At 60.4% G+C, this 26,006-nt stretch overlaps 2 protein-coding genes across 4 annotated transcripts; one reads left to right on the forward strand and one right to left on the reverse strand.

The window, feature by feature from the left end:
- The first annotated feature begins 314 nt into the window (after positions 1 to 314).
- On the forward strand, positions 315 to 16,276 carry PDCD1 (programmed cell death 1). Of its 3 annotated transcripts, none has more exons than XM_008690263.2 (5): positions 315 to 446; positions 7,096 to 7,455; positions 8,128 to 8,289; positions 9,580 to 9,614; positions 16,036 to 16,276. In XM_008690263.2, the coding sequence occupies exons 1-5, from the start codon at positions 371 to 373 to the stop codon at positions 16,138 to 16,140; spliced, it is 738 nt and encodes a 245-aa protein (XP_008688485.1). In that variant the 5' UTR covers positions 315 to 370; the 3' UTR covers positions 16,141 to 16,276. The 3 variants fall into 3 exon arrangements, with proteins under 3 accessions (XP_008688485.1, XP_008688483.1, XP_008688484.1); XM_008690261.2 differs by lacking the exon at positions 16,036 to 16,276 and adding an exon at positions 9,825 to 10,935; XM_008690262.2 differs by lacking the exon at positions 16,036 to 16,276 and adding an exon at positions 9,828 to 10,935.
- A 99-nt stretch (positions 16,277 to 16,375) lies between these two features.
- NEU4 (neuraminidase 4) lies at positions 16,376 to 19,162 on the reverse strand. The gene is made up of 3 exons (XM_040636972.1): positions 18,726 to 19,162; positions 18,370 to 18,625; positions 16,376 to 17,361 (listed from the first exon to the last, which is right to left on the reverse strand). Exons 1-3 carry the CDS (start codon positions 18,924 to 18,926, stop codon positions 16,376 to 16,378), a joined length of 1,443 nt encoding a protein of 480 aa, XP_040492906.1. The 5' UTR covers positions 18,927 to 19,162.
- Between the last annotated feature and the right edge of the window lie 6,844 nt (positions 19,163 to 26,006).

Here is a 26,006-nt window from a genome sequence, read left to right on the forward strand (position 1 = left end):
GGGCGGGACAAATTGTTCTGATGGAGAGACCCCACAGCGGAGGAGGGGCGGCCGGGCCTCCCCCTCCTCCATCTGCCTCTGCCTCTCTCCCTCCCTCTCTCTATCTCTACCCTCTGTATTTCTATCTCTTGCCCATCCCCCTTCCCCACCCCCTACTCTGTCTCCCCCCCATCTCTCTCCCCCTCTGTCCCCCAGTCTCTCTAGGACGCCCCTCCAATCTCCACCCGCGTGGAGGAAGAGGAGGAGGAAGAGGGGGCGGGGCTGGGGCGTGTCCCTCCGTCCTAACCCGGGACAGTTTCCCTTCCGCTCACACCTCTGTCGGAGCAGGGGAGGAGGAGACTGTCAGGCGAGGCCGGCTGGCGCTCTGGGCATGGGGGCCCCACGGGCGCCCTGGCCGCTGGTCTGGGCCGTGCTGCAGCTAGGCTGGTGGCCAGGATGGCTCCTAGGTACGTGGGTCAGGTCTGGGTGGCATGGGGTCAGGGCAGGGTGGCACGGGGTCAGGTCTCAGGGAAGACCTCTCGCTCTTGGTCCCTGGCAGGTAGAAAGGAAGGGGTCTGTGCTGGCGCCTGCCTGCCTCACTTGGTGCTGAGTCCAGCCCTCGCTGATGAGCAGGCAGGAATGTCCCAGCTGTTCCTCAGCGTCCTGTGGGACAGGCTTACCACTCTGTAGGATGATAGGGCTGGGCTGACCAGAGCCCCAGACCTCAACCCAGATGCCTCATATTTTCCTGGGGATGGGACCAGCCCCCCAGGGGACTCACTGTTTCTGCAAGGCCCCAGGCTGGATGGCCAAGAGACATTTCCCTGATTATATCAGAAGTGTGACCATTCAGGTGGACACTGTTCACCTATCCAACCCACATGCTGGGGGCCTGGGGTCTCTGGACGAGACTCCTGGGTGTATAGTGCCTGGGTATGGCTGTGAGCATCCATGGCGGGTTCCGACAAAGGGGCCCTGGCCCCTAGCCCCCTTGCACAGGTCGTCTACCACCAGGCAGGCCCTGCAGGCCCCTGGTCGAAATCTGATGGTCGGAGAGAGGGGCCTGGCTGCCCTTGTCCTTGGCTACTATGCCTGGCTGGCACTGTACAGATGGGAACACTGGGGAAGGTGTGTCCCTGGGGTGGGCCCAGGGTCTCTCCTGTGGACCTCACTGGGCTGGGAGGTGTCATGGCCCCTGGAAGGACCACGACGAGGTCCCCACTGGGGCTGCCCATCCTGGAGTCTTGGTGCCTCTCCCGGGCCTGCTGGGCAATGGTGTGTACAACCAGCTGCCCTGCATTTCCTCCCCAGCCTGGCCTGGCTCTCCAGGAAGGTCTGTAGGCCACTCTTAGGATCAGCAGAGGAAACTCAGAGCTGAGGTTGGCGGTCCAAGAGCATGTGGCCAAAAGGTGCCCCTGCGGGGGAGCCCAGGCACAGAGGCAGAGGCATGGGGTCACCCCGGGAGGGAGAACCGAGGCATAAAGGGGGGCCCTGACTCACCCCTGGTGGCCCACGACCCACCAGGACCCCTTCCCAAAGCAGGGGAAGATGAGAACGAGATTCTGCAGCTGCTCTCCAGAGTCCAAGGCACCTGCTTGTGACTCAGCATGCCTCAGTTTCCCCATCTCAGCCCTGAGCACTCCACGTTGCCAATACCGTATGTCGGGTCAGCCTCCTCCTCTTCCACCAGACTGGGGCGCTCCTGGCTGCGGGGACGTTAGATTCCGAGCCATCTCTTTCCCTTCCTAATTCATTATTCACTGTACTTATTTTGGTCATTCCCATGGATGTCTCCCCCCATACCTCCCTATGTACACGTTTTTCTTGCATTTTATGGACTATCCCCTATCCTGGTGAACGAGAGTAAGGAAGAGTATAGGCTTTGGAATGGGACAGCCTTGAGTTCAAATGAAAGCATGGTTGCTGCGACCTTTGGCAAGTCATCTCATCTCACTGAGCAGCCGTGGTCTCACCTGCGGCCGGGGACACTGAGGCCTGCCTTGTACTGAGCATTCAGTCTGATCAGTTCTAAAAACTGTGAGCACAGCCCATGATATGTCTTTTGAAGCCAGATTTGTTTTAGTTACTCTTTCAACTTATAATTTTGAAAAATGTCTGAAACATACAGAAAAGTCACAAGAACATAGCAGTGAACACCATTTACCCTCAGTTGCCAGTTGACGATATTGGCACATTTGCTTCTGTTTTAATTTGCTGGGGCTGCCGGAACAAATACCAGCCCTCCGGGGGGCCTAAGACCGGGTGGGAGGTGGGAAGTCTGAGACCAGGTGTGCACGGAGCTGGTTCCCTCTGAGGCCGTGGTTGAGGGTCCCTTCCAGGCTCTCCCAGCATCTGGTGTTTGCTGACAACCCTTGGGGCTTCTTAGTTTGTGGGTGCATCACCCCATCTCTGCTCCAGCGTCACACAGCGCTCTCCCCGTACGTTGGTGTCCAAACTTCCCCCTTGTAAGGACACCAGCCATGTTGCATTAGGGACCCATGGGCTCCGGCTTATCGCAAGTAATTACATCTGCGATGATCCTATTTCTTTTTTTTTTTTTTTAAGTAGTCTCCACGCCCAACGTGGTCCTTGAACTCACGACCCCGAGATAAGAGCCCCAAGCTCTAGCAACGGAGTCAGCCAGGCGCCCCTACCCTATTTCCAAATAAGGTCACATTCCATGCAGAGCTGAAGCTAAGGGCTCCAGCATATGCACTGGGGGGCACGGGTCAGCTCACAGAGGTCAGACCTCTCTGCGAACACTAGCTTTGACCCAGTCCCTTTATTCAGATGCTCGCGAACCCCAGTCCAGCCCTCTAGCTGGATTATCTTTCCCTGACGGGGGAGCTCAGTCAAGGGCCCCCTGCCTCATCGGATGTCACGGTCCTCGTCTCCTGACTCTGACCAGACCCCAGCTCTCTCTGTCGCCACCCCTGGCATTCAGGTCGTTTTTTTCTTTTTAAAATCAAATCCAATTTTATTTTAGATATGGAATACTTAGAATTAGGAATATTTTCATTAACGTATAATTACAGTATTATATCAGTTTTAGGTGTGCGATGAAATGATTCGCTTTCAATAGCCTGTCTTCTAGCTGCTTTCAAATATGTGGTAGAGGGTTATTACCTGCAGTCACCGTGCCGTCCATCGCATCCCCGTGACTTACTCACTTGATAACTGCAGGTTTGTGCCTCCTGACCCCTTCCTTTGTTCCGCCAACACCCCCTCCCCCGCTCGGGCGACTGCTAACCTGTTCCCTGTATCCACGAGCTCGGTTTCTGTTTAACTGGTTATTCTTAGGTTCCAGCACGTGTCCTTCTCTGACTGACTGACTTCACTTAGCCTAACGCCCTCCTTGTCCACTCATGTCGTCACAAATGGCAAGATTTCATTCTTTTTATGGCCGAGTGATGCCCCATCGTGTGTCTACAGCGGGACACCTGCGTTCCTTCCATATCTTGGCTGTTGTAGATAATGTCACAGTAAACATAGGAGTGCACATGGCTTTTTTCGCATTTGCGTTTTTGTTCTCTTTGGGTAAATGCCCGGTAGTGCGATTGCTGGATCCTAGGGCAGCTCTGTGTTTGACTGTGTGAGGACCCTCCACGCTGTTCTCCACGGCGGCTGCACCCGTTGCATTCCCACCGACAGCGCACGAGGGCTCCTCTTCCTGCACACCCTCGCCAGTTTGTCGTTTCTTCTCTGAGTCTCGCCGTCCTCCCAGGTGTGCGGCCGAGTCTCATCGTGGTTCTGATATGTGCTTCCCCGATGATCAGTGATGCTGAGCATCTTTCCACACGTCTGTTGGCCATCAGATGTCTTCTTTGGAAAAACGTCTGTTCATGTCCTCTGTGCATTCTTTAATCAGATTTGGGGTTTTTTGCTGTTGAGTTATATGAGTTCTTTACGTGTTTTGGATATTAACCCTTTATCAGATAAATGATTTACAAATACTTCCTCCCATTCTGTAGGTTGCCGTTCCATTGAGTTGATGGTTTTCCTTGCTGTGCAAAGCTTTTGAGTAGACCCATTTGTCTGTTTCCACTGTTGTGGGCGGCCCTGGCGTTCTTGAGGGGGTCCTAGCCAGGTGTGCAGGTGCGTGCCACCTGGGCGCGACATCTGTGGGAGATCACGGACGTGTGGGTCCTTTTTGCAGCACCCCTCAGGGACCCCACAGCAAGGAGGTGAAGGCATCCTGTCCTCCTCCTGATGAGTAAGAGACTTGCGGGGATTGTTGGAGCCCCAACTGTGCACCGGGTGACACTTCGAGCACCGCGGACGGGTCTTGGGTAAATCTGCTGTCAGCCGGTGGATGTCAAAGGTGTGACCTCTGGGACCGCAGCGGTCGCTGTGGGCGCTGGGCTCGCACCGCCCACCATGCAGCCTGTCCCACCATGCTGGGCTCTACCCTGAGATCTCCCCTCCCGACCCCGCCTGCGCACCGTGCTTCCTCCTCGACCCACTCCCCAAACAAAAGAGGACCCAACGACCTACAGGTGTTCCTGCTGTAAGGACAAAGCCAAGTCCCACCTACCATACTCAGAAGCGGGCTCTGCTACCAGCACTTCTCTGGGAAAGAGTTTGGGTTGACTTAAAGGTGTGTGTTTGCAGGGTCCTAGGTCCCGTCTGGCTGTCATACCTGCTCCCAGAAATCAGAGTTCCCAGTGCCCACCTAGCCCCTCTCTCACCCCAGTGAGGTCTCGGCCCCGTGCTCCCGCTGGCCTGCTTCCCGGAGTATTCCTGAGCTCCCGCTCCAGGGAGCCCATCTTTCTCCATCTGCACAGGCCACTGAGTGCCCAGCTGGGATCCCCCCCACCGTGGCCCTGCACCCCAGCCAAACCACCAGAGCCCTCCACAGCCACGCCCTTGTGACTTCAGGGAGGTGGGTGCTGCCTGGTCAGCTCTGGGGCAGCTGTGGGGGGGAGGGCCTGCCCCTTCCCACACTCCCCACAGGGAACACTACCCTTGACCTGTCTCGGGCCAAACCCACAGCTGCTGCTGCTTCCAGCCCCTGCCCCCGAGCATGCAATGAGGCCTTGGGTGGGTGCAACAGGCACAGAGATAGGGGTGCCCTGGGGAGGGGTCCAAGAGGAAGCAAGGAAGCTGTGATGCCCAGAGGGTGTGGGGTCTCGAGGGCCACCAGCAGGCACCTGGGAGTCAGTGGGGCCTGAGCAGGACCAGGAGGCTGCCATGTAGAGACCCAGGCAGAGAGGCTAGGCTGGGTGGACAGGGGTCCAGGCAACCCAACGTGCCCTGCACACTGAATTCAGCTTCCCTGAGAGGTGCCACAAAGAGCCACCGGACAGACAAGTGCCCCAAATGGTCACAAATCCAAGAGAGAGGTGGGGCAGATGAGGGCCTGAACTGAAGTCCACTCAGGAGCTCCGGGGAGGCCTGCTCAGGGGGCCTGTGCAGGAGGGGAGGGGACGCCACGCACCACATGGACCCCCAAGGGCCACTTCTCCGGGGCCCTGATCCTGGAGGCCTCGGTGAGGGTGTGGGCCTGGGGGTGCTGCCACGCAGACTGGCGGGGCCTGGTGGGCATTTGTGAGGGGCCAGGTGCAGGCACGCTTCGGGTGGGAGCCGGGGAGGCGTGGGTCTGGGTGGGAGACACACAGACCAAGGTGGGCCCCGCAGATGCAGCAGTTCGGGGCCAAGGCTGTCTTCTGCCAAATCTGTGCTCTGCTTGCTGTTACTCACGCGATGCCTTCTTTGTAAACGTGTGTACTTCTCGAATAAACGTCTAAAGAAGACGTGCGTTAGTACCGCCAGGGAAGTCCCACTGTGGTGGGCTGCTTGTGTGTGGGTTGACACGTAATTACAAATAGGAAAGGGGCTGACCGTGGGCCCCCTAGTGTGTGGGTCACCCCTGGGACAGCCGGGGTGGGGGCCATGAGCAGATGCCCGGCTCCACAGGGCAGTGGGCCTCTGGTCATCGCAGTGTTGGGGGAGCCGAGGGGTGTGGGACGTGTTGGGTGGGCCAGGAAATGACCTCATTGGGCGACATCTCGGGTCTGGGTGTTACGTCCCGGGTGAGGAAGCCAAGGCCTGGAGCAGTGTGGCAGAGGTCCGGGAGGAGCCCATGGGTTCCAGGCAAGGCCCCCTGGCAGACAGTCAGGGCAGCTGGCTACAGACCCGGAGCCGGGTCTGGATGGAGCAGCTCGAGGTCTGGCGCGTCCTCCCTCTGAGCCTCAGTTTCCCCATGTGCCGATGAGAGATCACGGCATGGCCTCCCCGGTGAGCCGACTGCAGAGACTGGAAAGCTTGGCACGTGTGGGCTTGACCGTGGCTCCCACCCTGGGATCTTGGGAGCCTCTGACCTGTTCCTGCGTCGCCTTGACTCCATGTGGGGTGCGGCTGACCTGTCACCGGGGCCCAGATGGGAGGGGCTCCTTCCCCTGCCAAGTGTGAGCAGGTGAGGGCACGCACACTCACAGAGGTGTGTGTGTGCACGTGTCAGGGAGTCAGGCCCTTGGTGGAAGGTGCCGGGAGCCCGTCCGACGATGTGGTGATGTCCCCGGGCCAGGGTCTGGCAGCTGGGTGCTCTTGCAGGCCTTGTTTTGTGGAGTGTGAGCCAGAGCCCAGGACCTCAGGGACGATGGCCCAGCTGGCCGAGCTTGAGTGCCCAGAGTCGTGGCAGAAGACAGAGGGCCCCACACTGACCTGGTCCCAGCTCTGAGCTTGTCCTGCGAGGGGCCAAAGGCTGGAGCCTGAGCCTGCCGGATGCTGAGCTCTCCATGGGAGGCCCACACCGGCCGCCCCAGCATCCCGGATGCCCACCCCCCACCCTCACGGTGCACACAGGACCAGGCCAGCCTCCTCTGAGCCAGGGACCCAGGATGGGGGAGCTAGGAGCGTGACGGGTAGGCCTGCGGGGACTAAGGACTTGGAGTCAGCAAGGCAGGGGTGAAGGCCCTAACCACCACTGTTTGGGGGAGAAACCGGGGACCTGGGGGTCAGAGCTGGAGCACAGCCCAGCCCTCAGGTCTTGGCACAGTCAAACCCCAGCATGGAGTTGCCTGGTGAGAAGTAAGCAGCCCGGAGAGTGGAGAGGAGGGGGTCTGGCGGGCGTCCCCACGCCCCTCCATCACGGCTGCTGGTTCTCTCCCCGCCCAGACTCCCCGGACAGGCCCTGGAGCCCCCTCACCTTCTCCCCGGCGCAGCTCGCGGTGCACGAAGGGGAGAATGCCACCTTCACCTGCAGCCTGTCCAGCATCCCTGAGAGCTTTGTGCTCAACTGGTACCGCATGAGCCCCCGTAACCAGACCGACAAACTGGCCGCCTTCCAGGAGGACCGCATCCAGCCCGGCCCCGACAGGCGCTTCCACGTCACGCGGCTGCCCAACGGGCGGGACTTCCACATGAGCATCGTGGCCACCCGGCTCAGCGACAGCGGCACCTACCTCTGCGGGGCCATCTACCTGCCCCCCAACACGCAGATCAACGAGAGTCCCCGTGCGGAGCTCACTGTGAGAGGTGCGGCCCTGGAGCCCGAGACCCGGAGTAGCAGGGTGGGGGTGGGGGCTCCGCGTCCGGCTCCGTCCACACCCGGGCCCACAGTGACCGATGGCCCCGGCTCTCAGGGATGGGAAGCACCCGCAGACCCCTGCTCCTTCAGGGAGGGCAGAGCCTGAGGGAGGGCGGCAGGCGGCCGGAGCTTCTCCGCTTCTCCGGAGAGGGTTAAGCTCAGAAGCTCAGCAGAGGTGCGGCTCCCACGAGACTGGTTAGTGCAGTCTGGACGCCAGGCCCCTCAGGACACGGAGGGGGACAGGAGGGCCCTGAGCCCCCCCCCCCGCATCCCTCCCTGCATTCCCTCCCTGCGTCCCCTCCCTGAGTCCCCCCCCCTGTGTCCCCCCATCCCTCCCTGCATTCCCTCCCTGTGTCCCCTCCCTGCGTCCCCTCCCTGTGTCCCCCCATCCCTCCCTGCATTCCCTCCCTGTGTCCCCTCCCGGCGTCCCCTCCCTGTGTCCCCCCATCCCTCCCTGCATTCCCTCCCTGTGTCCCCTCCCGGCGTCCCCTCCCTGTGTCCCCCCCATCCCTCCCTGCATTCCCTCCCTGTGTCCCCTCCCTGTATCTTCTCCCTGCGTCCCTCCCTGTGTCCCCATTACTAAGGCCCCTCCGTGAGTCTCTGTCCTTTCGCCCCCCCAGAGAGAATCCTGGAGCCCCCCACAGAGAGCCCCAGCCCCCCACCGAGAATCACTAACCAGTTACAGGGGTTGGTCATTGGCATCACGAGCGTGCTGGTGGGTGTCCCGCTGCTGCTGCTGGTGACCTGGGTCCTGGCCGCTGCCTTCCCGAGGGCCGCTCGAGGTAAGGCCCCGCCAAACCCCACTGCTGTCTCCTGCCTGTCAGAGCCCAAGGCACTACCCACAGCCTCACGCACCAGGGATCCCCCTCCTCCAACGTTCTCCCCGCAGCCACACTGCCCTCCCCGTCCAGTCTTGCCCCCAGTGCCCTCCACAGTGAGGACCCCTGGGGGGGCTGGGGCTGGAGTGGGCCTCCCGGGTGTGGGGTCCCCTCCCCCTGGCACCTGCTCTAAGGAGGGGTCTGAGGGACGTGGGGAGGGGGAAGGCAGTGGCCAAGGTCACACAGAAAGGCGAGAAGCACCCCCACAGGCTGAGCCTTCTCTGCTGCTGCACCAAGGCCACTCCCAGCCCTCGGGCCACACCACAGCCCACAAGACACCAAAAATACCTCTCCCAGCTGCTGGGCTCTGCCACGGACAACCACAGCCACCAGGGTGTGAGCCCTCCCAGACACCCCTGCTCACCCCCACTCCGCACACGCCCGACCTCCTGGCCGTCCCAGGCAGCTTGGACTCAGTCAGTCACTCTGGTGACCGAGTCTGGGGCTCAATGAGGAGCCCAGAGGGGACCCAGCCCGGGGTCAGCAACTCTGCAGGTCCGGTCAAGGTATTCTGGGCCAGGCACGTAGAGGGACACATGGCCAGACAACAGGAGGCTCCACAGGGTCCCAGACAAGCCCCCCGGCAGCTGCTGGCCTCCACGATCTCCCCGTGCACAGGGCAGGGAGAGCAGTCGGGGTCTGCAGCCCTGTGGCCGGTCCCCAGCGGGAGTTCACGTGTCCAGTGATTTTCCTCCTTCAGACGGGTTTGAGAATGTCCTGTGCGTCCTGGGTGCTGGCCGTGGTTAGAAGTACACGTGGCATTTCTGTGTGGGGCTTCTGTTGGAGAGATGCTCGCCACAGCTTCTCTGATGAGGCGCCCGCTGTGTGCCGTGGGTTTGCTGCCTGCCGTGGGCAGGTATCTCAGTCGGGGGTTTGCGACCAGAGACGGCAGGTGCCTGGGGCAGGAGCGCGGGGCTGGGAGCCAGCAGTCCTGTGTGGCCGCCCGCCTGGGCAACGCACGGTCCACGTCGGACCTCTGGGTGGTGAGCAGGGACTCAGGGTCCTTGCGTGGGGAGTGGGCTTAGCCAGACCGTCGGGCGGGTGAAAGGACACTCGGCCGCCCCGGGTGGGAGGTGTGGTGCCCTCCCCAAGCCCCTGAGGGGCAGAGACCCCCGCTACAAAGCCCCACTCCCACCACCTCCGTGGCCTGTGGGATGTGCTGGGCTTCTTCACTCCAGATGCGTTTCTTCGTAGGGACCTGTGCCTGTGGAAGCGAGGACGCGCCTCTGGTGAGTTTCCTTCCCTTTGCTGCCCCGGGGTGGCCCAGGAGCAGCCCTGTCCCTGAGTTTGAGCAGCGGGACACCGGGCCCCGGAAAGGCGCATGGAGCACAGGCCCTGTCCTGGCTTTGCTTTGGCCCCACGTACGCACGCGTGCAAGCGTGCCCCTGCCTGTCTGCCACCCGGAGACCACTGACGCCTCCCTCCTTCTCTCCCTGAAGAAGGAAGGACCCTCTGCGGCACCCGTGTTCACCGTGGACTACGGGGAGCTGGACTTCCAGTGGCGAGAGAAGACGCCAGAGCCCTCCGCTCCCTGTGCCCCTGAACAGACAGAGTATGCCACAATTGTCTTCCCGAGCAGACCAGGGTCCCCAGGCCGCAGAGCCTCAGCCCACAGCCCGCAGGGACCCCAGCCTCTGAGCCCTGAGGATGGACCCTGCCCCTGGCCCCTCTGACCGGCTTCCTCGGCCGGCCTGCGTCCTTCAGACCCTCCACCAGGAGCCTGGGCCGGCGCCTTCCCTGAAGGAGTGCATAGTAGGGAGGCAGGGGGGCGGCCCAGGTGCTGAGCCCCGTGACCCGCCCTGCCTGCGCCAGCCCTGCTCCGCTCTCCTCTTGACTCCCACGACCTGGGGGCAGGAGACGTCCCTGTCTGTGTGGCTGTGGTCGGGAAAGGAGATTCGCGCAGGACCCCAGGCCCAGCGCCCTGAGCTGGTCTCTCCCCTGATCTGCTGCTCTGTGCCTCCCACATGTGCCTCCGGGGTGGCGGGGGGGGCTCTAGTGTGGCCTCATGAGGGTCAGGCTGCGGGGTCTCTGTGGCCGCCCACTGCCTCCCAGGGAAGCTAGCTGTCTGGACACGGGGGCACAGGGACACTGGTGGAGACCCTACGTTGGAGTGGCCTGACAATGCGCCCCCAAAGCCAAGAGATTCCTCGCACACCTGGAGGGGCCCACACATGGTCTGGGGGCCTTGTGCTCCTCCAGGCCTGGGAAAGAGCTCCTGGCATGGCAGCGGCGGGGTGCCCATGGGCCGCCCTCATGCACGGCCCGGCCCACCCAGCAGCCCAGCGGGGGAGGGGAACAGGCAGAGCTGGAGTCGCTCCAGCAGAGGCCGTACTAGGGACCCCCGGGAGTTACCCTCCCCTTGATGCCCATGCACGGTGCTATTTAAAGGGGCCTTGGCCCAGTGCACGGCAGGTGTTCCGTGGGGCAGCCTGGCCAGGGGCTCCCCAGGTGTCAGGGACTCGGCAGCGGTATCCTGTCTCGGGTTCCACAAACACTTCAGAGCCCCTCACCTTGTTCTATTATATTATAATTAAATAATGATGAAAGCTCTAAGAGAAGCCGGAGTTCTCTCCTGCTCTTGTGGTTGTAGGGAGGGGGTAAGGTTGTGCCCAAAGATGGAGGACGCAGCCGGCCCTCCCCAGGCCTGGCCCTCACCCTCCAGGCCCTCACCTTCACCGTCCCAGAGACACACAGAGCCTCCGAGGCCTCTCATCTCCCTTCCCCCCACGTGCACACCCCATGGCCTCCGTGGGGTGAGATCCCTACAACTTCAAGGTGCCAGTGGTGTCACCCCCAGGAAGCCCATGCCCAGCCTGCCCCGCCAGAGTCCCTTCCAGTCAGTGCCCTGGGCCGGGCTGCACGGGCTGAGTGAGTGGGCGACAGTGGAGAGACACGGCCCTTCCCACACGCAAAGGGGACGTCTGCTCCATCCTGCAGAAGAAGACTCGGGACCGCCATGAGGGGTCCCCAACTGCAGTGACAGACAGCCCCTCGACCTTGCCCCTTCCCAGTGCGCCTTGTCCAAACCCTCAGGGGCCACACGCACAGCTGCCCCCCCACTCCCCCCCCGCCGCGCGCACACCGTGCCTGCCACACTGGGGTCCTGTCCGGGGCAGCACCGCAGGCAGAAGCCCCATGTCCAGGACGAGGGGAGGACGCCGCTTTGCTCCGGAGACAAGATCACACAGCGAGGGAACAGTGCTGGGCAAGGCTGCGGGCCAGGCTCGTGCGCCTGGAGAACCCAACGGCTTCAGCGCAGAAGCCAGGACGTAACGAGAGAACATTGTCAAGTCGCACATCTAATACTGACACCCAGAAGCGGACGGCTTTCACATATTCCAGCAGCAGCCGGTCAGAAGGAGCGGCAAAGGCTCCCCCACCCGCAACAGCAACAGAAAACATAAAACGCCCGGGCACGGGCTTAGTGAGAAACGCGCACGTCCACAGGCAGCTCGAGCACTGACACCATCGACACCACGCCGGCAGAGGCCAGTTCTCCCCGCATTAACCTGTAGATGCGACACATCTCTGCAGCCGAGAGGCTCGTACGGAGAAATCAACAAGCAGGTGAGAGCCAAGGAAACCGAGAAAAGAAAGTGAAAGACAGCCGCTCTGTCAGATCTGCGACTCGCGATGGACGCGGCTCGCGCGCACCAGAGGGCCACCGTTAGTGGGGAAAGACAGACGCGGTAATCGGTGCTGTGAAGAGCTCTCTGAAAAAGTATTAGGCAGACTCCCTCCTCATGCCGTGGACTTGCACAAATCCCAGATACAAGTACAAAACAGAAACCCCGCGAGACCCAGAAGGCAGGGGTGAGTTCCTTCACCGTGGAGCAGGAAAACCTGCCTAACGCTGGCTCGGAATCATAGCGCCATCAAAGAGAAGACGGAGACATTCAATTCTACAAATTGGGGAAAACACTTTAATGCAGCAAAAACGGTGTCAAAGCAAGCTAAGGGAAAGTATGTGTAGTGTTCCATAAAAGGTTAATACTCCAATGAGATAAAGATCTTCTACAATACAGAAAGGGCAAGGTCAGAGGCACCGTGGAAAAGTGAACAGAAGATATGATGAGGCACTTCCCCCCACACACACGTGCATGTGCACACGCACACAGGTACACGCACATATACACGTGTGCGTGCACATGCGTGTGCACGCGCACACACATGCACACGCACACACGTGCAGGGTACATATGCATGCCCGTGTGTGCGCCTACATGCGTGTGCACATGCACATATACGTGTGTGCCTGTGCAACACAAATGGGCATGCGTGTGCATAGATACATGTGCACATGTGTATGCATACACACGCCAGTGTGCACACGTGCATGCATGCAGATGCAGATGTGCGTGCACAGGCACCACGCAAACCACAAACTCCATACGTCCACACGCATACATATATTCCATGTATGTGTATACATAACACTTCAGCAACAAAAGGAGGTTCCATTTTACTCATAAGAAAAATGCAGGTTACAACTAACCTGTCCACCACGGGCAACACTCGGAACTCATGACTCTGCATTGCTGGAGAGGACGCAAGGACTGGGAGCGTGGCAGGTGGAAAGGCCAGACCGGAGAATTGAGCACTAGCTGGCAGTTAACCAAGCATTTGCCGTCGACCCACAAACCCCACCATGAAATACCTCCCAGGGGTGAGCCATGTGCCAGGGGAGGCCCCAGGGCAGGCGGCCAGAGCAGGAGGGCCTGACTCAGGCTCTGAGGGAAGAGGGTTCCTAGGATCTTGGCCCATGCTGGTCAGTGTGGGGCATGGGCAACTCACTGCCCCTGAAAGAAACCAAGATGAAGTCCTATCAAAAGACAAGGGGGCACTTTGAGCATAAAAAAATGCCAAAATTAAAAGTAAAAATCTGATTAACACATTTTGAGTATGTTTTTTAAAAACTGAGTTCATATTCTAAAAAAAAAAAGACAAAAAGACAAAAATGCACACAGCAGAGAGGGCAGGAAGTGGTGGCCTCACCAAGCCACCGGCCGGGCCACCCACTGGCAGCACCGCGGCTCAGATAAGAAGCCAGGGAGCCGGGCACAGTCAGCACTTTACTGCTCACCTTCCCGGAACACGGCCTCTGCAGCCCGCCTCCACTCATTTTTTCCGTCCCCTGCTCTGCCCCAGCCCCATGTGTCAACGGCCCTGGCTGGGGCATCTCACCCACCCCCACCCACACGCCCACCCCAGCCCCGTGCATCTCACAGAGGGTGGCAGCGGGAGGACCCGGGGTTGAGCCTGGGCTCTTCAAATGAGGCCTGAGACCCTGGCACAGGGAACCCAGAGCATAAGGCATGTGGCCACCCCAACGGCCCAGGGCCACCAGAGCCCCGCACTTGGAGCCCCTCTGCCCAGGAGGACGACCCCTCCCACTACCCGTGCTCACCCTTTCCTGATCTACAGAGCTGAAGGCCAGAGCTGGACACCTCCAGTGAGGAATCCAAGGTCATGCAGGACAGGAAGGACAAGAATCTGAGCCCTACCTGGAAATCCAAGGTGGGGGCCCTGGAGGACCAGGTGGGGGCGGTAACAAAGGTCTCCTCGCAGGAGAAAAGCACAGACCCCAGAGGGAACCTGCCTTGGGATCATGAAGGCAAAGCTGGTGGCCTGGGCCCTGGGGTCTCAGCCCCGGTAGGTTAGTCGTCTGGTGTGGACAGATACCTCTTTGAGTCTGGGTGAGGCTCCTGAGTTTTTGGAGAATTCGGGGGGAAGGGGGGCAATCAAGTGGCAGAGCCAGCAGATGTTGGCCCCAGTCACTGGAGGCCCTCTACTGTGGCTCAACTGCTCCCCTCTGTGGGGGGCGGGGGGGTGGGGGCGTCCTGTGCCCTCTGACTCCAGTCTGGCAGCTCCTCCCCCCACTTGTGCAGTCTGCGTCCGTGGCTCCTGAACTGACTGACTCGTGGTAAGGAAGGCTGTGACATTTTCTCGAGTCCACTGGCCGCTGGACTGTGCTCAGGATCCTACGACCGTCGCTGTGCACTTCCTTCTCTCTCTCCCTACTTTCAGAGATGACAGCTACACTATTGTGACAGTAGCAGGTCTATTTTAAAGCAGGTTCAGGTTTACGGAGCAATTGAGCAGTGATTCTCAGCTTATGTCTACACCCCCACGCCCCTCCACACTCTCCCCTGGGTTAACATCCCCCATGAGTGGGGGACAATTGTAACGGATGAGACAACGACAATACCGTATTATTAACCAAAGCCCACCGTCCACATCCGGGCTCACTCTCGGCGTCACGCACTCTGTGGGTTTGGACAAACGTACAGTGACGCGTCCCCACCATGACAGCATCACACAGGGTCGTCTCACTGCCCTAAGAGGCCTCTGCACCCCACTTGTTCATCCCTCCTCCCCATAACCTCTGGCAACCACTGATCTCTTGACCTTCTTCAAAGGCCTGCCCTTTCCAGAATGTCATGTGGATTCACACGGCTGGTAACCTTTCACGTCGTGATGCACGTTTCAGGGTCCTCCGTGGCTTCTCGGTCTGGATGGACCACAGCTCATCCATTCATCTACTAAAGGACGTCCTGATTTCTTGCAAGGTTTGGCAAGTTCGGCAAGTATGGATAAAGCCACTATAAACACCCATGTGCAGGTGCTCGTGTGGACGTGAGTTCTCAACTCATTTGGATAAATATCACGGAGCACAACTGCTGGGTCCTACGGTAAGAGGTTTTGTTGTAAAAAACCATCCAACTTGCTTCCCAACGTGGCTGCCCCTGACCTCCATCCGCGGCCGCGAGGGAGAGCCCCTGCCGCTCCCACCCTCGCCAGCAGGTGGTGCTGGCAGTGCTCGGGTTCTGGCCCTTCTCATCTGCACAGCAGCGGGATCTTCCCGTGGGCACGCGGCGGGAGCGTCTCTCCATATGCTGTTGCCAAAATACACAACTCCTAAAACTCACCAATGAGAAAACGAGAACCCAATTAAAAAGGCAAAAGCTCTACGCAGACACTCACCAAAAAGATACACAGATGGTGCAGCCACTTTGGAAGACAGGCTTGGCAAGTCCTTGCAAAGGAAACTGCCCGATACACCAGCACGTACCATCCTGCAACGTTGGACAGAATGCTCGGGGAAAGCCGTGTCGCCTGAAGTTTCCCTAGTGTGCAGATTTTAAATTATGGATTCAGAGTCTCTAATAAGATTTTTCAGCTTTTCTATTTCCTCTTCAACAAGTTGCATTTTTCCAGGAATTGTGCATTTCGTCTAAAGTTTTAAGTTTATTGCCATAAAATGCCTCCTAATATCTTCTTGACGTCTTGGAACATCTGTAGGAGCCTCGTGTGCTCTCCCTTATTCGTGTGTTCCCCTTTTTTTATCATCGGTCTCATCAGGGGTTATCCAAAAACCCGCCTGTCTCTATCCATTCCCTCTACCGTGATTTTCCCTCTAGTTTTGCTCTCGAGGGTTCTCTTCCTTCTCCTGTCCTTGGACTCCGTTCCTGTCCCTTTCTAAGGTGGGGCATCAGCGGTGGCAGGTGGTACTCAGTGTTCACATAATTTCAAACTCTTTTCTCACTTTCAATAGAGCTTCTTCTTTGAACCAGAAGTCATTCAGAATCGTGTTTCTCCATTTTCAGACACAAGGAAGATTTTTAAATTTCCTTTCGTTTTTATTTCCAGCTCCATTTCACTGCAATTGTCAATCCTTCGAAGTCTCACTCTGCCTGGATTTCACGATCCTGCGTGACGTCAGTTTCACATCGGGTGTCTCTGGAAAGACCGTAGATTCTGCGGCTGTTTTGTGCTGTGCTCTCCATGTGTCCGTTAAGTCAAGTTTGCCAGGCACGTTGGCCAGGCCTTCTGTGTCCTCTGATTTTGTCTGTTTGCTCAGTTACTGAGAGGTGTGTCTAAAACTTTCTACAACTATGGCTCTGTTTTCTTCTCTAGGTCTGCCCACTTTCGTGTCATATTTTGAAGCATAGTGTTAGGGACATACAAGTGGGTCTGGCCGGAGAGCCCATCAGGAAGGCCGGCAGCGCTCTCGAGGCTTCCCCCCGTGGCTGGGTGGCTCGGGGCCCGCCGGCACATTCTGCAGGACCTCACCGAGAGAGAACATGCAGAAGGAGATCTCCTCATAGGAGACCCTGGCCCCACTCTCATACAGACAAGCAAAGGTCAGGGCTCCCTTGAGGGTGGGCCCGATGGATGCCAGGTCAGAGTAGCCACTGGGGCCCTCGTAGATCACCCAGGGCTCCGTCCAGCTGTGGGGGTCCAGGGGGGACCGGCTTAGATGGATTCCCATGTGGAGCCGAGCCCTGCGCCCCACCGGATGGGAATACAGCAGCCAGGTGGGGCTCCGAGACAGGGTGGCAGGGGGCCCCGGGACCCTCGGGGCCCAGGCGTCCCTGGTCCCATCGAGACCAGGCCCCAGGCCAGGCTCCTCAGAGCTGTCCCTACATCCCTGCATCCCGCCGAGCCCCTGATCCCCTTGGGTGTCTGTAGCACCCTCCTCTGAGGGTTGCTGGACTCCAGGACAAACGCGTGGGGACCGGAGGGGGTTCCTGGCACCCGCTGACCATCTCTCATCCCTTGGCCTGCGGGAGAGTGGGGCAGGGAAGCCCAGGATGCTGCCCTGGCAGCCCCGGGCGGTCTCAGCCAGGGCAGGCACGAGCTCCCCAGGCAGGAAGGAAGCGCCCTCATCCACACTGAGCGCCTGCACGCGGCTGCCCAGGGGGCTCCGGGCATTGCAGTAGAGGACGCTGCCAGCCTGCCCGCTGTCCACCGCGGCCAGCTGGCACTCGCCCGAGCGGAGGTTGGGCACCAGGCCTCCCCGGTGCCAGGTGCGCCCGTCGTCGTCACTGTAGAAGGCAAAGGCATGGGGGCTGGTCCTGCAGATCTTGCCGAAGCACTCCCGCCGGTCCACGCGGTACGTGTACGCTGGCACCAGCAGGCGGCCTGAGCGCAGCTGGATGCCGTGGCCCGGGCCGACAGCGAACGTGGCCCAGTCTGCAGAGGAGAGGGGCTGCTGGTCATCCCAGCAGGGAGACAGCCACGGCCGCAGCTGGGCACCACCGCCCACCCTGGAGGCTGGGGAGGGTCAGCAGCCGGTGCCTCGGATTAGGGGGCAGCTCGTGAGGAAGCCACGACTGACTGTGCCCCCACCGTCCACTCCTGCTGGCCACGCTGGATCCTCCAGGGCCGGACAAGCCTCTCTCCAGCATCAACAGGAGCCGGGAGCCCAGGCAGGCTCCTTGGCCAGGTTCTCAGCTTGAGAGCAGGGAGCTAGTCCCTGAGTGTGGATGGACGGCCACCGACGGTGCTCACACTGGGCAGCCAAGAGCAGAGGGCATATGCGGACCTTCAGGGTGGGGTCAAGCCCTTGGGCCTGAGTCCCACGGAGTAGGGCCCACAGGAGCACATCATTCTTTAGCCCAGCTCTGTGTGTCCTGTCCACGCCCCAGAGCCTGCCACACCCCTCAGCTTAGATCCCACCTACAAGGGCCAGGGTGACCCCTGGGTCAGTGTCTCCACACCAGGGTTGGAGTGGCCTCAGAGGGCAGTGAGTGGTCAGGCCCTTAAGGAGCAAGCAGCAGGAGTGGAGGAAAAGCTTTAGGGTCAGGCCACCTGCCCAGCCCTGGACGTTAGGCTGGACACCCCAGGGTGGGTAAGAAGGCAGTGAGGTTGGGGTGCTGAGAAGGGGGGACCTCAGTGCTCAGACTGAGACAGCCTCAGATAAGCCTGCTTTTCAGGCCCAGTGGGGGTGACCAACACCCGTTTACAGGACTGATGGTTTGGGGGGGTGGCAGCCCCAGGAAACGGGGTGGGTGGCCCTTAGTTTTGGGGGGTGGAGTAGGCAGCCCTGTGACCTGTAGCGGGACCCTCCCCCACCCCCCACCATGCGGACCCCCGACCCAGTGCAGACCCCACCCCGCTGCGAGCCCCACCCCTCCCCTGTGAGTCCCGCCCTGCTCGCAGGCGAATGACCGGCACACCCCCCACCCACACCTCGCCTACCGTGCTCGGCGCCGCCCACCGCCTCCTCCGTGAGGTCTCTGGCCGCGCCCCAGCTGCGCCCAGCGTCCCGGCTGGTCACGCAGCAGAGGCGCGCGGCGTTCCTGCCCGTGGCGATCTGCGTGGCCTCGGGCGTGCGGCCCCGCACCGCGATGAAGAAGAGGAAGATGGTAGCCGTGCGGGCGTCAAGCACCGGGCAGGGGTTCATGGACCGGTGCTCCTCCAAGGCGGCTGTCCCCAGCACGCGCGCGGCGCCCCACTGCCCGGAGGGAGGGGGGAGGGCAGGCGGCCTCAGTTTACCTGTGCGTGCGGCGGTGCCCCGCCCAGGTCCTGCCCGCGGTGCGCGCCAGGCCACTCACCCGCACGGAGCCGCCGGCCAGCGTGCCGCTCCGCTGCACCAGGCGGTGGGCGTGGGCATCGTCGGGGCTGAGCCGCTGCTCCGCGAAGGCCAGCAGGGTGGGCGCAGGGGGCACGGGCAGCAGGGCGGGCACGCGGTACGTCAGGCCGCTCCTCTCGCGCTGGAAGAGCACGGTCCGCTCGGGGACACGCGGGGCCCCCATGGTCAGCGGGGCGGGCCCAGGGCTCCGGCGTCAGCAGACCACAGGGTCAGCGGGTGGGGCGTGCTCGCTCCCCTCCTGTCTGCCTACAATGGGGAGGGGGCTCTGCAGGTTAGGGTTAGGGTTAGCCCGTGCCTCCCTGTGACCACCTCCTCCGAGACCGGGCTATCCCAGGCTCCCCATCCCCAGACCAGGGCAGCCCCTCCCCCCGCCCTCCCTGCCACTGCACCCCGGAATGTCTGCAGTCTCCCCTTCCTCCTCTCAACCCTTCGGAGCAGGAGATGCCTGGCCAGACTCCCCTGACTCTGCCCACCCTATTTCCCAGACACCTGCCAGCAGGATGCTGGCCACATGGACCATGAGAGCCCAAAGTTTTGGATAGGCAGGGGTTCAGTTTCCCCAAATAGGGGCCCCAGGACCACAGGCCCCGCAGAAACACAAACAGACACAGCAGACGCACAACACAGAAAGTGACACAGGGAGAGACTTAGACATGAAACAGGTGCACACAGACGCACGCACACTCCCCACGCAGAAGCCTGGGAGACCAGACACTCGCATTCCGCACACTCAGACACACGCTTCTTGGAAAAGGTGCCCTGGCTGCCGCTGCCACCATCCTTCTCAGACCTGGGGGTTGTGGGATTCTTGGGAGTGGCCAGGAGGGATGGGGACAGGGGCAGGGAGAGTGGCCTGCTGAAACCAAGAGGGGGGTGCCAGTGGGTCTCCTGCAGAGAAGGGGCCTGAAGTCCAGGTCCTAGCAGGACATCTGCGGGCGCCGGGGACCAACCACCCTGCCCCTTGGGCTCCTGAGCAAAGCTGGGGGTCACGGGAGGTCTAGCAGAGCCACCCCACCCACAGGTGCCCCAAATGGCTCCCACATGTGCCTCGAGAGAGCTAAAGGCAGTGGAGGCCAGAGGAGCAGTGAGAGGGACCCCAAGGAGGCCAAAGAGGTCATCCACCCTGCTGTCCTACCCTACCCCCTCCTGGCAGAAAGGGGGGCCAAGCCAGCTCTAATTGGTGCACGGGGGCTGCCCTTGGAAAGCAGCTGCTCCCCACAGTGATGGGAAGAAGACACACACCCCCGTGTCTGAGCCGAGCCATCCCTTGAATGCGCCCCACAAGCTTCTGCACACAGAGGCCAGAAGCCAGGCTGGGGGAGGGTGTGCTGAGCCTGGGGGCTTCCTGGAGCCAAGGCTAAGAGGGGAGGGGGAAGGGCCGAGAGGAGGCGGCATTCCAGGCACCAGGGGAGCCCTGTCTGGAAGGACCCCGGGGGAGATTCAAGCCCTCTGCACTGCAGCCTCTCTTCCACAACCCAGGCCCCACCTTCTCCTGCCCCTGCATCCCGTGCCCCACACAGCCCCACTCCCTGAACCTGGTCGCCCGGCCCCCTTACCGCAAGTCAGGCCTCCTGTAGGGGTGACTGATGGGGAGGGACCTAAGGCGGCTTTTCTGGAGGTAGCCTCACTCCCTGCAGTATGCACAAAGGCAAATGTGGGCTGGGCCAGCCCCCCGAGGGACGTGCATGAGGGAGGCCGTGGTGGTCCAGGGGCCGCAGGCAGTGGAGGGCGAGGGTGCCACGTGCCGGACTTCGAGCGGCAGAGCCGGTGGCCAGGCACTGGACAGTGACTAGCGCACGGCACCGAGGGGAGGAGGAGGCAGGGAGGAGGGGGAGCGCAGGACGCCTCACATCATACTCCGGGGCATCGCTCTCAGGGGTCAACCCCTGCACACGGCACAGCCAGCGCGTGTCTGAGGAGACGGTCGGGATGGGCACCCCTAAACGACAGTGGCCTTGCTCAGACCCACGGGAGGGTGCGCTGGCTGGCTCTGCCTCCACCCCCGACGGCACCGAAACACACAGACACCTCCACCTCAGTCCACTCTGCCCACGGCCACCTGCCGCTGAAGGGCTCTCGTGGCAGCACACTGGCCCACGCCACTGCCGCTGAGTCCAGCAGACCCCCTGCCAACCTCAGGCCTGCCCCCCCCCCCGACAGCCTCTGGGGTTTTGAGAACAGCTTCCTGTGTCTGGAAGCCCTTGGGCCCCACCCGCATCTGCCTCCAAAGGGCAATTGTGCCCCAGAGGGAAGCAGGTGCAGCTGCCACTTGTCGCTCCAGGCTGAATGGACACAAGGGGACATTCTCTGCACTTGGCTTACTCCCCAGGGCTGGAGACCACCTGGATGGGTGTCGGTGAGAGCAGGGGTTCTGGGCCCACCCCAGCCCCAGCCCGCCAAGCTGCACAGACCAGCTGCTCACTCTGCCGGATGCCCCAAGCAGGGCGAGGGCACCCAGCACCATCCTTGCCCAGGCCCCAGGTCTCTGCAGAGCCCCGAAGTCCCGGGGAGACCCCCTCAATCTAAGAGGAAGAGCAGAGCCTCATGGGCAGCTGGCCCAGTTGGGCTAAATCAGCAGGGTCCAGGGGTTTCGCTTGACCAGGGATAGGATGGCTGTGTCCCAGCATCCTGTCCGGGCTCCACCCTGGAGTCCTCCGGACAGCCCAGGTCCCACCTCCAACAAGCACAGCTCCAGTCCTCTGGCCTCCGGACAGCCCAGGTCTCCCCCCCCCCCACTGCCCCCCACACCCTCCGCCGAGCACAGCTCCTGTCCTCTGGCCCGGGATCCCAGCCTGCTGCAGGGCACTTAAAGGCATGCATAGAAAGAGCAAAGGGCTTTGCATACAAGTTGGGCAGAGGGGATCTTGGCTCTTTCGCTTTGGGTAGGGTCTCCAGTCTGACCTGAGCGTCCCGTGCCGTGTCAGGGGCCAGGACTCAGTTACAAAGCTTGGGCCTAGTGGAGCAGTGCCCACATGCCCGTCAGCTCCCACAGGCCCAGCCCAGTGTATATCACCCACCCTCTCAATCTACCCCTGGGGCCCTTTGGCACCCCTGCCCCTTGGACCGGGCAATGATCCCACTGGGGGCATCCATGTGGAGCATCGGGCTGGACGGCCCTCAGTCCACGCATCCCGCCCTGGGCAGCCAGGGAGGACAGAGGAGCTCATTTCTGGCCCTCAGGGTCTGGGGTTCAGGTGAGCAGGGAGGGAACTCACCGGGCACCACAGGGAGGCTGCAGAGCTGGCTATGGGGCAGCGGCAGGAGCGCCTGCTTCTCTGGCCCAGTGAGCAGGGCAGACACAAGGGCCCGCTGTGTGGGCGGGAGCCAGAGCTGGCGGGATCCCAGGGCTGCGTCAGGACCCAGGCCCGGGACCCTCCTGCCAGCTGTGGGGCTGTAGTGTGGCACAGACAGAGGGCGGGGCGGCACGCTGGGGAGGGGCCCAGCACCATGACAGGGCCACACAGGGCTCCTCTCTCCACCCCAGGGTGCTTGGGGTCTGGGGGCTCGCCCTCCCACGAGGCTGTGCTGGGGGAGCCTGCTGCAAGGGGCCACAGCTGACCTCTGAGGGGCACACACATAGGCACTGCCCCAAGCCTCCTCCAGAGACACCCTCCCACGAAACCCAAGTGAGCACTCAGACTCCTGGTGAGGCTCCTTGGCCTTCTCACCACAGCCTTGACGTCCAGCTGCCCCACCCCTGACCCCCAGGATGCCGGCCCCTTTGGCTCTCCCTGGGCTCTAGCCCCATGTCCATGCTAGGCCGCCAGCTCAGACTTGGGGGGCCAGAACCCCACCCCCTTCCTAGCCCCAGCCGCCTTGTCAGTGCTCCTGCCAGCTGGCCCTTTCACCAGTGACCATGTCCCAGTGACCGCTGCCCAGGCCAGGGCCTCAGGGGAGCCCTCAGCATCCCAGCCCTATCAGTGAAAAGGGCTCTCTGAAGGTCCATCCCCCTCAGGGGCTCCCTGGGCCCCACCCGCACCAGCAGGACCCCACACGATAGACCCCAAAACCTGACCTTTACTGCCCACCTGCTTGTACCCACTGGCCTTCATCCCACATTCTTCCTGAAGCTCTTCTTTCCAGCTGATCTCTTAACTCAGGCAAAGACCCGGCAGGTAAAGCATCCCGTGATGGACACTGAAGCGGATCCCCCGGCGCCCCCCGCCCCCGGGCAATGACAACTGCCTGGATCACACGGACCAGTGGAAGCTCAACCCCCGACTCACGGACTCACGCCTGTGCGGATGGACCACGGAGCGGCCGACAGTCGCCCTGACCTCATTATAACACGGAGACCTCTGCCCAAGGAGGAGCACGAGCCTTTCCTTAAGGCACATGCGTGACTTTGTGCCCACCTCTACATACAACAATGAGGCTCCCCTTTCCGAGTATTCACCCTCACCCTAAATAAAAGGAATCCATCCACCCTTGCTTGGGGTCATGGCTTTGGAAGTTATTCCCCCGTGAGGAGGTTGTGGGATATCGGTGAGGTTCAGTGGGGTGGGGTCCAGAGCCGACGACCAAGAAAGAATTCTGGAGATGTCTTTGGTGGTTTACTAAAGCTCGGGGACAGGCCCCGTGGGCAGAAAGAGCTGCTGCCCCGGGTTGGGAGGGGGGCTGATTATACACTACGGGGTTGGGGGAGTATAAGGAAACAGGGAGGTTGAGAAAGTACTTTCATATGTTAAAGAAGACTCACAGGATACAGGAGGCCTGGCCATCTCAGGTTAAGGTTGTTGACCCCTCTAGCAGGGCATTACCCTGAAGGTAGTTGGGAACTTCCTGGAGCCTGCAGATTGTAAGGACATTTAACTGTACCTACATTCCCTTCCGGAAGCTGGGTTACTGATAGAGATACTTTGTTCTTGTACATCCGCTAAGACATTTGTAAACCGAGGGAGGCTCCAGACTTGCAGGACTGTGGTCTCTATGGGTTAACTGTTTCTTTGTCCTTTAGGGCAGCCAGGAGTGCCTGAGGAATGTCCCGTACATCCCATGGGGGGGGGTCAGTTTCTGCTCTGTCCTCAGCAGGCCCTCTGTTCCCTCGTCACTGGGATCTCCTTATTTGCTGCAAATCCAGTTTCCTTTGTGGGACAGCTCACCAGGTGCGGTTTCTGTGTGTGACTCACCGAGGAGGGAACTCAGGTCCGTTCCGTTCCAACAGGACGTAGATGGGAAACAGGGCTCTGGGGAAATGACGACTTCCTATGACGAAACCACCTGTGTCTTCAGGTCCTCGGGGGAGCCAGAGAGGGGATGGATGGGAGCCCGGGGCTCTGCCGCAGAAGGAACGGGGGCGACTGTGGGAAGGAGTCCGCACTGGTGTGGTAAACAAGGGCAAACGAAAAACTGAATGTCCTTACTGCCTACAGCCCATCCACACGTCCTTGAGTCAGGCAGACTGCCTTCCCCTGGGAGCTCAGCGGCCTCCCTGTGGACACTTCGCCGAGGGCAAAAGGCAGATTTAGCCCCCCAGGATCCTGTGAGTCTCCTTTAAAGATGTAGAAATTCCCTTGGAAACCTCCTTTCTCTCTACTCCCTAAGGTACGAGTCGGCAATCATCCCCCAAGCTGTGGGTCCCTGATACACACCTGGAGGGTCTCATGACTCGGGTCTTGTTAGACGGTGATAAATGACCTTTTCCCAACAAGGTCCTGGAAACCTTGCTTCCAAATTCCTTAGAGACGTATGCTCTCCCTAACCCCCTCCCGACGGGAAGTATAGGATGGGCCGCTCCCCGTGACCCCGGGCAGCTCTTTCTGCCCACAGGTCCTGTCCTCCTGCTTTAATCAAATCACCCTTTTGCACCGAAGATGTCTCAGGAATTCTTTCGTAGCTGTTCACTCCAGACCCCAACATTTCCACATCAAACACAATCCCCCCACTTCTCAGGGCCTCACCCAAACCATCTGCCCTCCCCTGTCCCCCACGTCCGGACCCAGTGCAGTCTGATGGGTCCCCTGCTGAGCCTCCAAGCCCCCAAATTACCAGTGCAAAGCCCCCGTGTCCAGGTAGGGCTGTCTAAGCAAGATGCCCACTGGGGCCATGGAAGGAGGCGGCCCACACACGGGCCTCATTCCCTCTGCTTAGGGATTTGGGGGTTGGGTTTGTTTGTTTTTTCATTTTTAACAACACCAAGAAATGCTTAATAAATAATTTATCATTTGAAAAACTTTCATTCATAGAAGCTTTCAACAATATGGTGAAAAAAATTTATAAGTAAGCTATTGATAACCTTTCATGCCTATTAATCTAGGAGCTAGCTGTTTGTCCTGTGTTACAATTACATTTCCTCTACAAACAGGATAAGAGATCTGTGGGTTTTGTTTTGTTTTTTGCTTTCTTGTTGAAGTGTAGCTGACATATGACATGATATTAGTTTCAGGGGAGAACATAGTGACTCAACAGTTAGGTGCATCACGAAATGCCCCCCGCAACGAGTGGTCACCATCTGTCTGCACACAGGACCGCTGCAAAGTGACGGACTACGTTCTCTCCCCTGCTTATCATCAGTATGGATTCATTCCTAGACCAGCAGTTTGTGTGTCTCACCCCCTCCACCTCTTCACCCATCCTCTGGGTCTCCTCTGGGTGGGGGACGACTGATCCTCGGGACGGTGTCCCCGCCACCCCTGGCTCTCCGCCATGCCTGTTCTGTGCTTTACTGTCTCTGTGCAGTGCTCTGGAAGTCATGTTTTCAGGTTCCAATATCCTCTTTTACTTTCAAAATCTCTGCAACCTGTCCTCTAATCTCACTGAAAATTCATTCTTCTTAAATTTCTCTCCATGAAACTGGTGTCCAAGGGGGCTGCTCGTCTTCTGATTGCTGGAAGTCTCCTTGAAAGGCGGATCCCCTGAGAAAGGCGGCCATGCCTGCACATGGAGCCCCTCCCCAGGTACGCCGGCCGGGCTCCCGCGGTCTCCTCTCGCGGAAGGAAGAAGACCTTGGGCTCCGGGCAGACGGGCCAGGCTTCGCCTCTAGGCTTTGCATGCAAGAGCGGCTCTGTTTCTTGGGCGCTCCAGGCCCCCTGCTCTTCTCAGGACACAGGGTCTATGGCACTGGTGTGCTCCCCACTCTAACATCTGGGCCCCCAGGCAGCCGGGATCCCGTCCTGCCAGGCAGGGGCCCTCAGTCCCTCCCCACAATTGACAAACAGGGGTGCCTGGAAGCCCCCTCCTCTGAGACTGCACCCGAGGTGGCTCCAGGACCCCGGGGGACACCGTAAGCTGCGGGAGCTCCTGT

Source organism: Ursus maritimus, unplaced genomic scaffold (genome assembly GCF_017311325.1).
Source record: "Ursus maritimus isolate PB19 unplaced genomic scaffold, ASM1731132v1 scaffold_1, whole genome shotgun sequence".
NCBI lineage: Eukaryota > Metazoa > Chordata > Mammalia > Carnivora > Ursidae > Ursus > Ursus maritimus.

Excerpts from the sequence above, each read along its gene's own strand:
- PDCD1 (XM_008690261.2), top strand. The coding sequence starts at position 371 with ATGGGGGCCCCACGGGCGCCCTGGCCGCTGGTCTGGGCCGTGCTGCAG. Across the intron at positions 7,456-8,127 it reads TGCGGAGCTCACTGTGAGAG|AGAGAATCCTGGAGCCCCCC; the intron begins GTGCGGCCCTGG and ends TCGCCCCCCCAG. Across the intron at positions 8,290-9,579 it reads CTTCCCGAGGGCCGCTCGAG|GGACCTGTGCCTGTGGAAGC; the intron begins GTAAGGCCCCGC and ends GTTTCTTCGTAG.
- NEU4 (XM_040636972.1), bottom strand. The coding sequence starts at position 18,926 with ATGGGGGCCCCGCGTGTCCCCGAGCGGACCGTGCTCTTCCAGCGCGAG. Across the intron at positions 18,626-18,725 it reads TGGCCGGCGGCTCCGTGCGG|TGGGGCGCCGCGCGCGTGCT; the intron begins GTGAGTGGCCTG and ends CCCTCCGGGCAG. Across the intron at positions 17,362-18,369 it reads GGTGGGCGGCGCCGAGCACG|ACTGGGCCACGTTCGCTGTC; the intron begins GTAGGCGAGGTG and ends TCTCCTCTGCAG.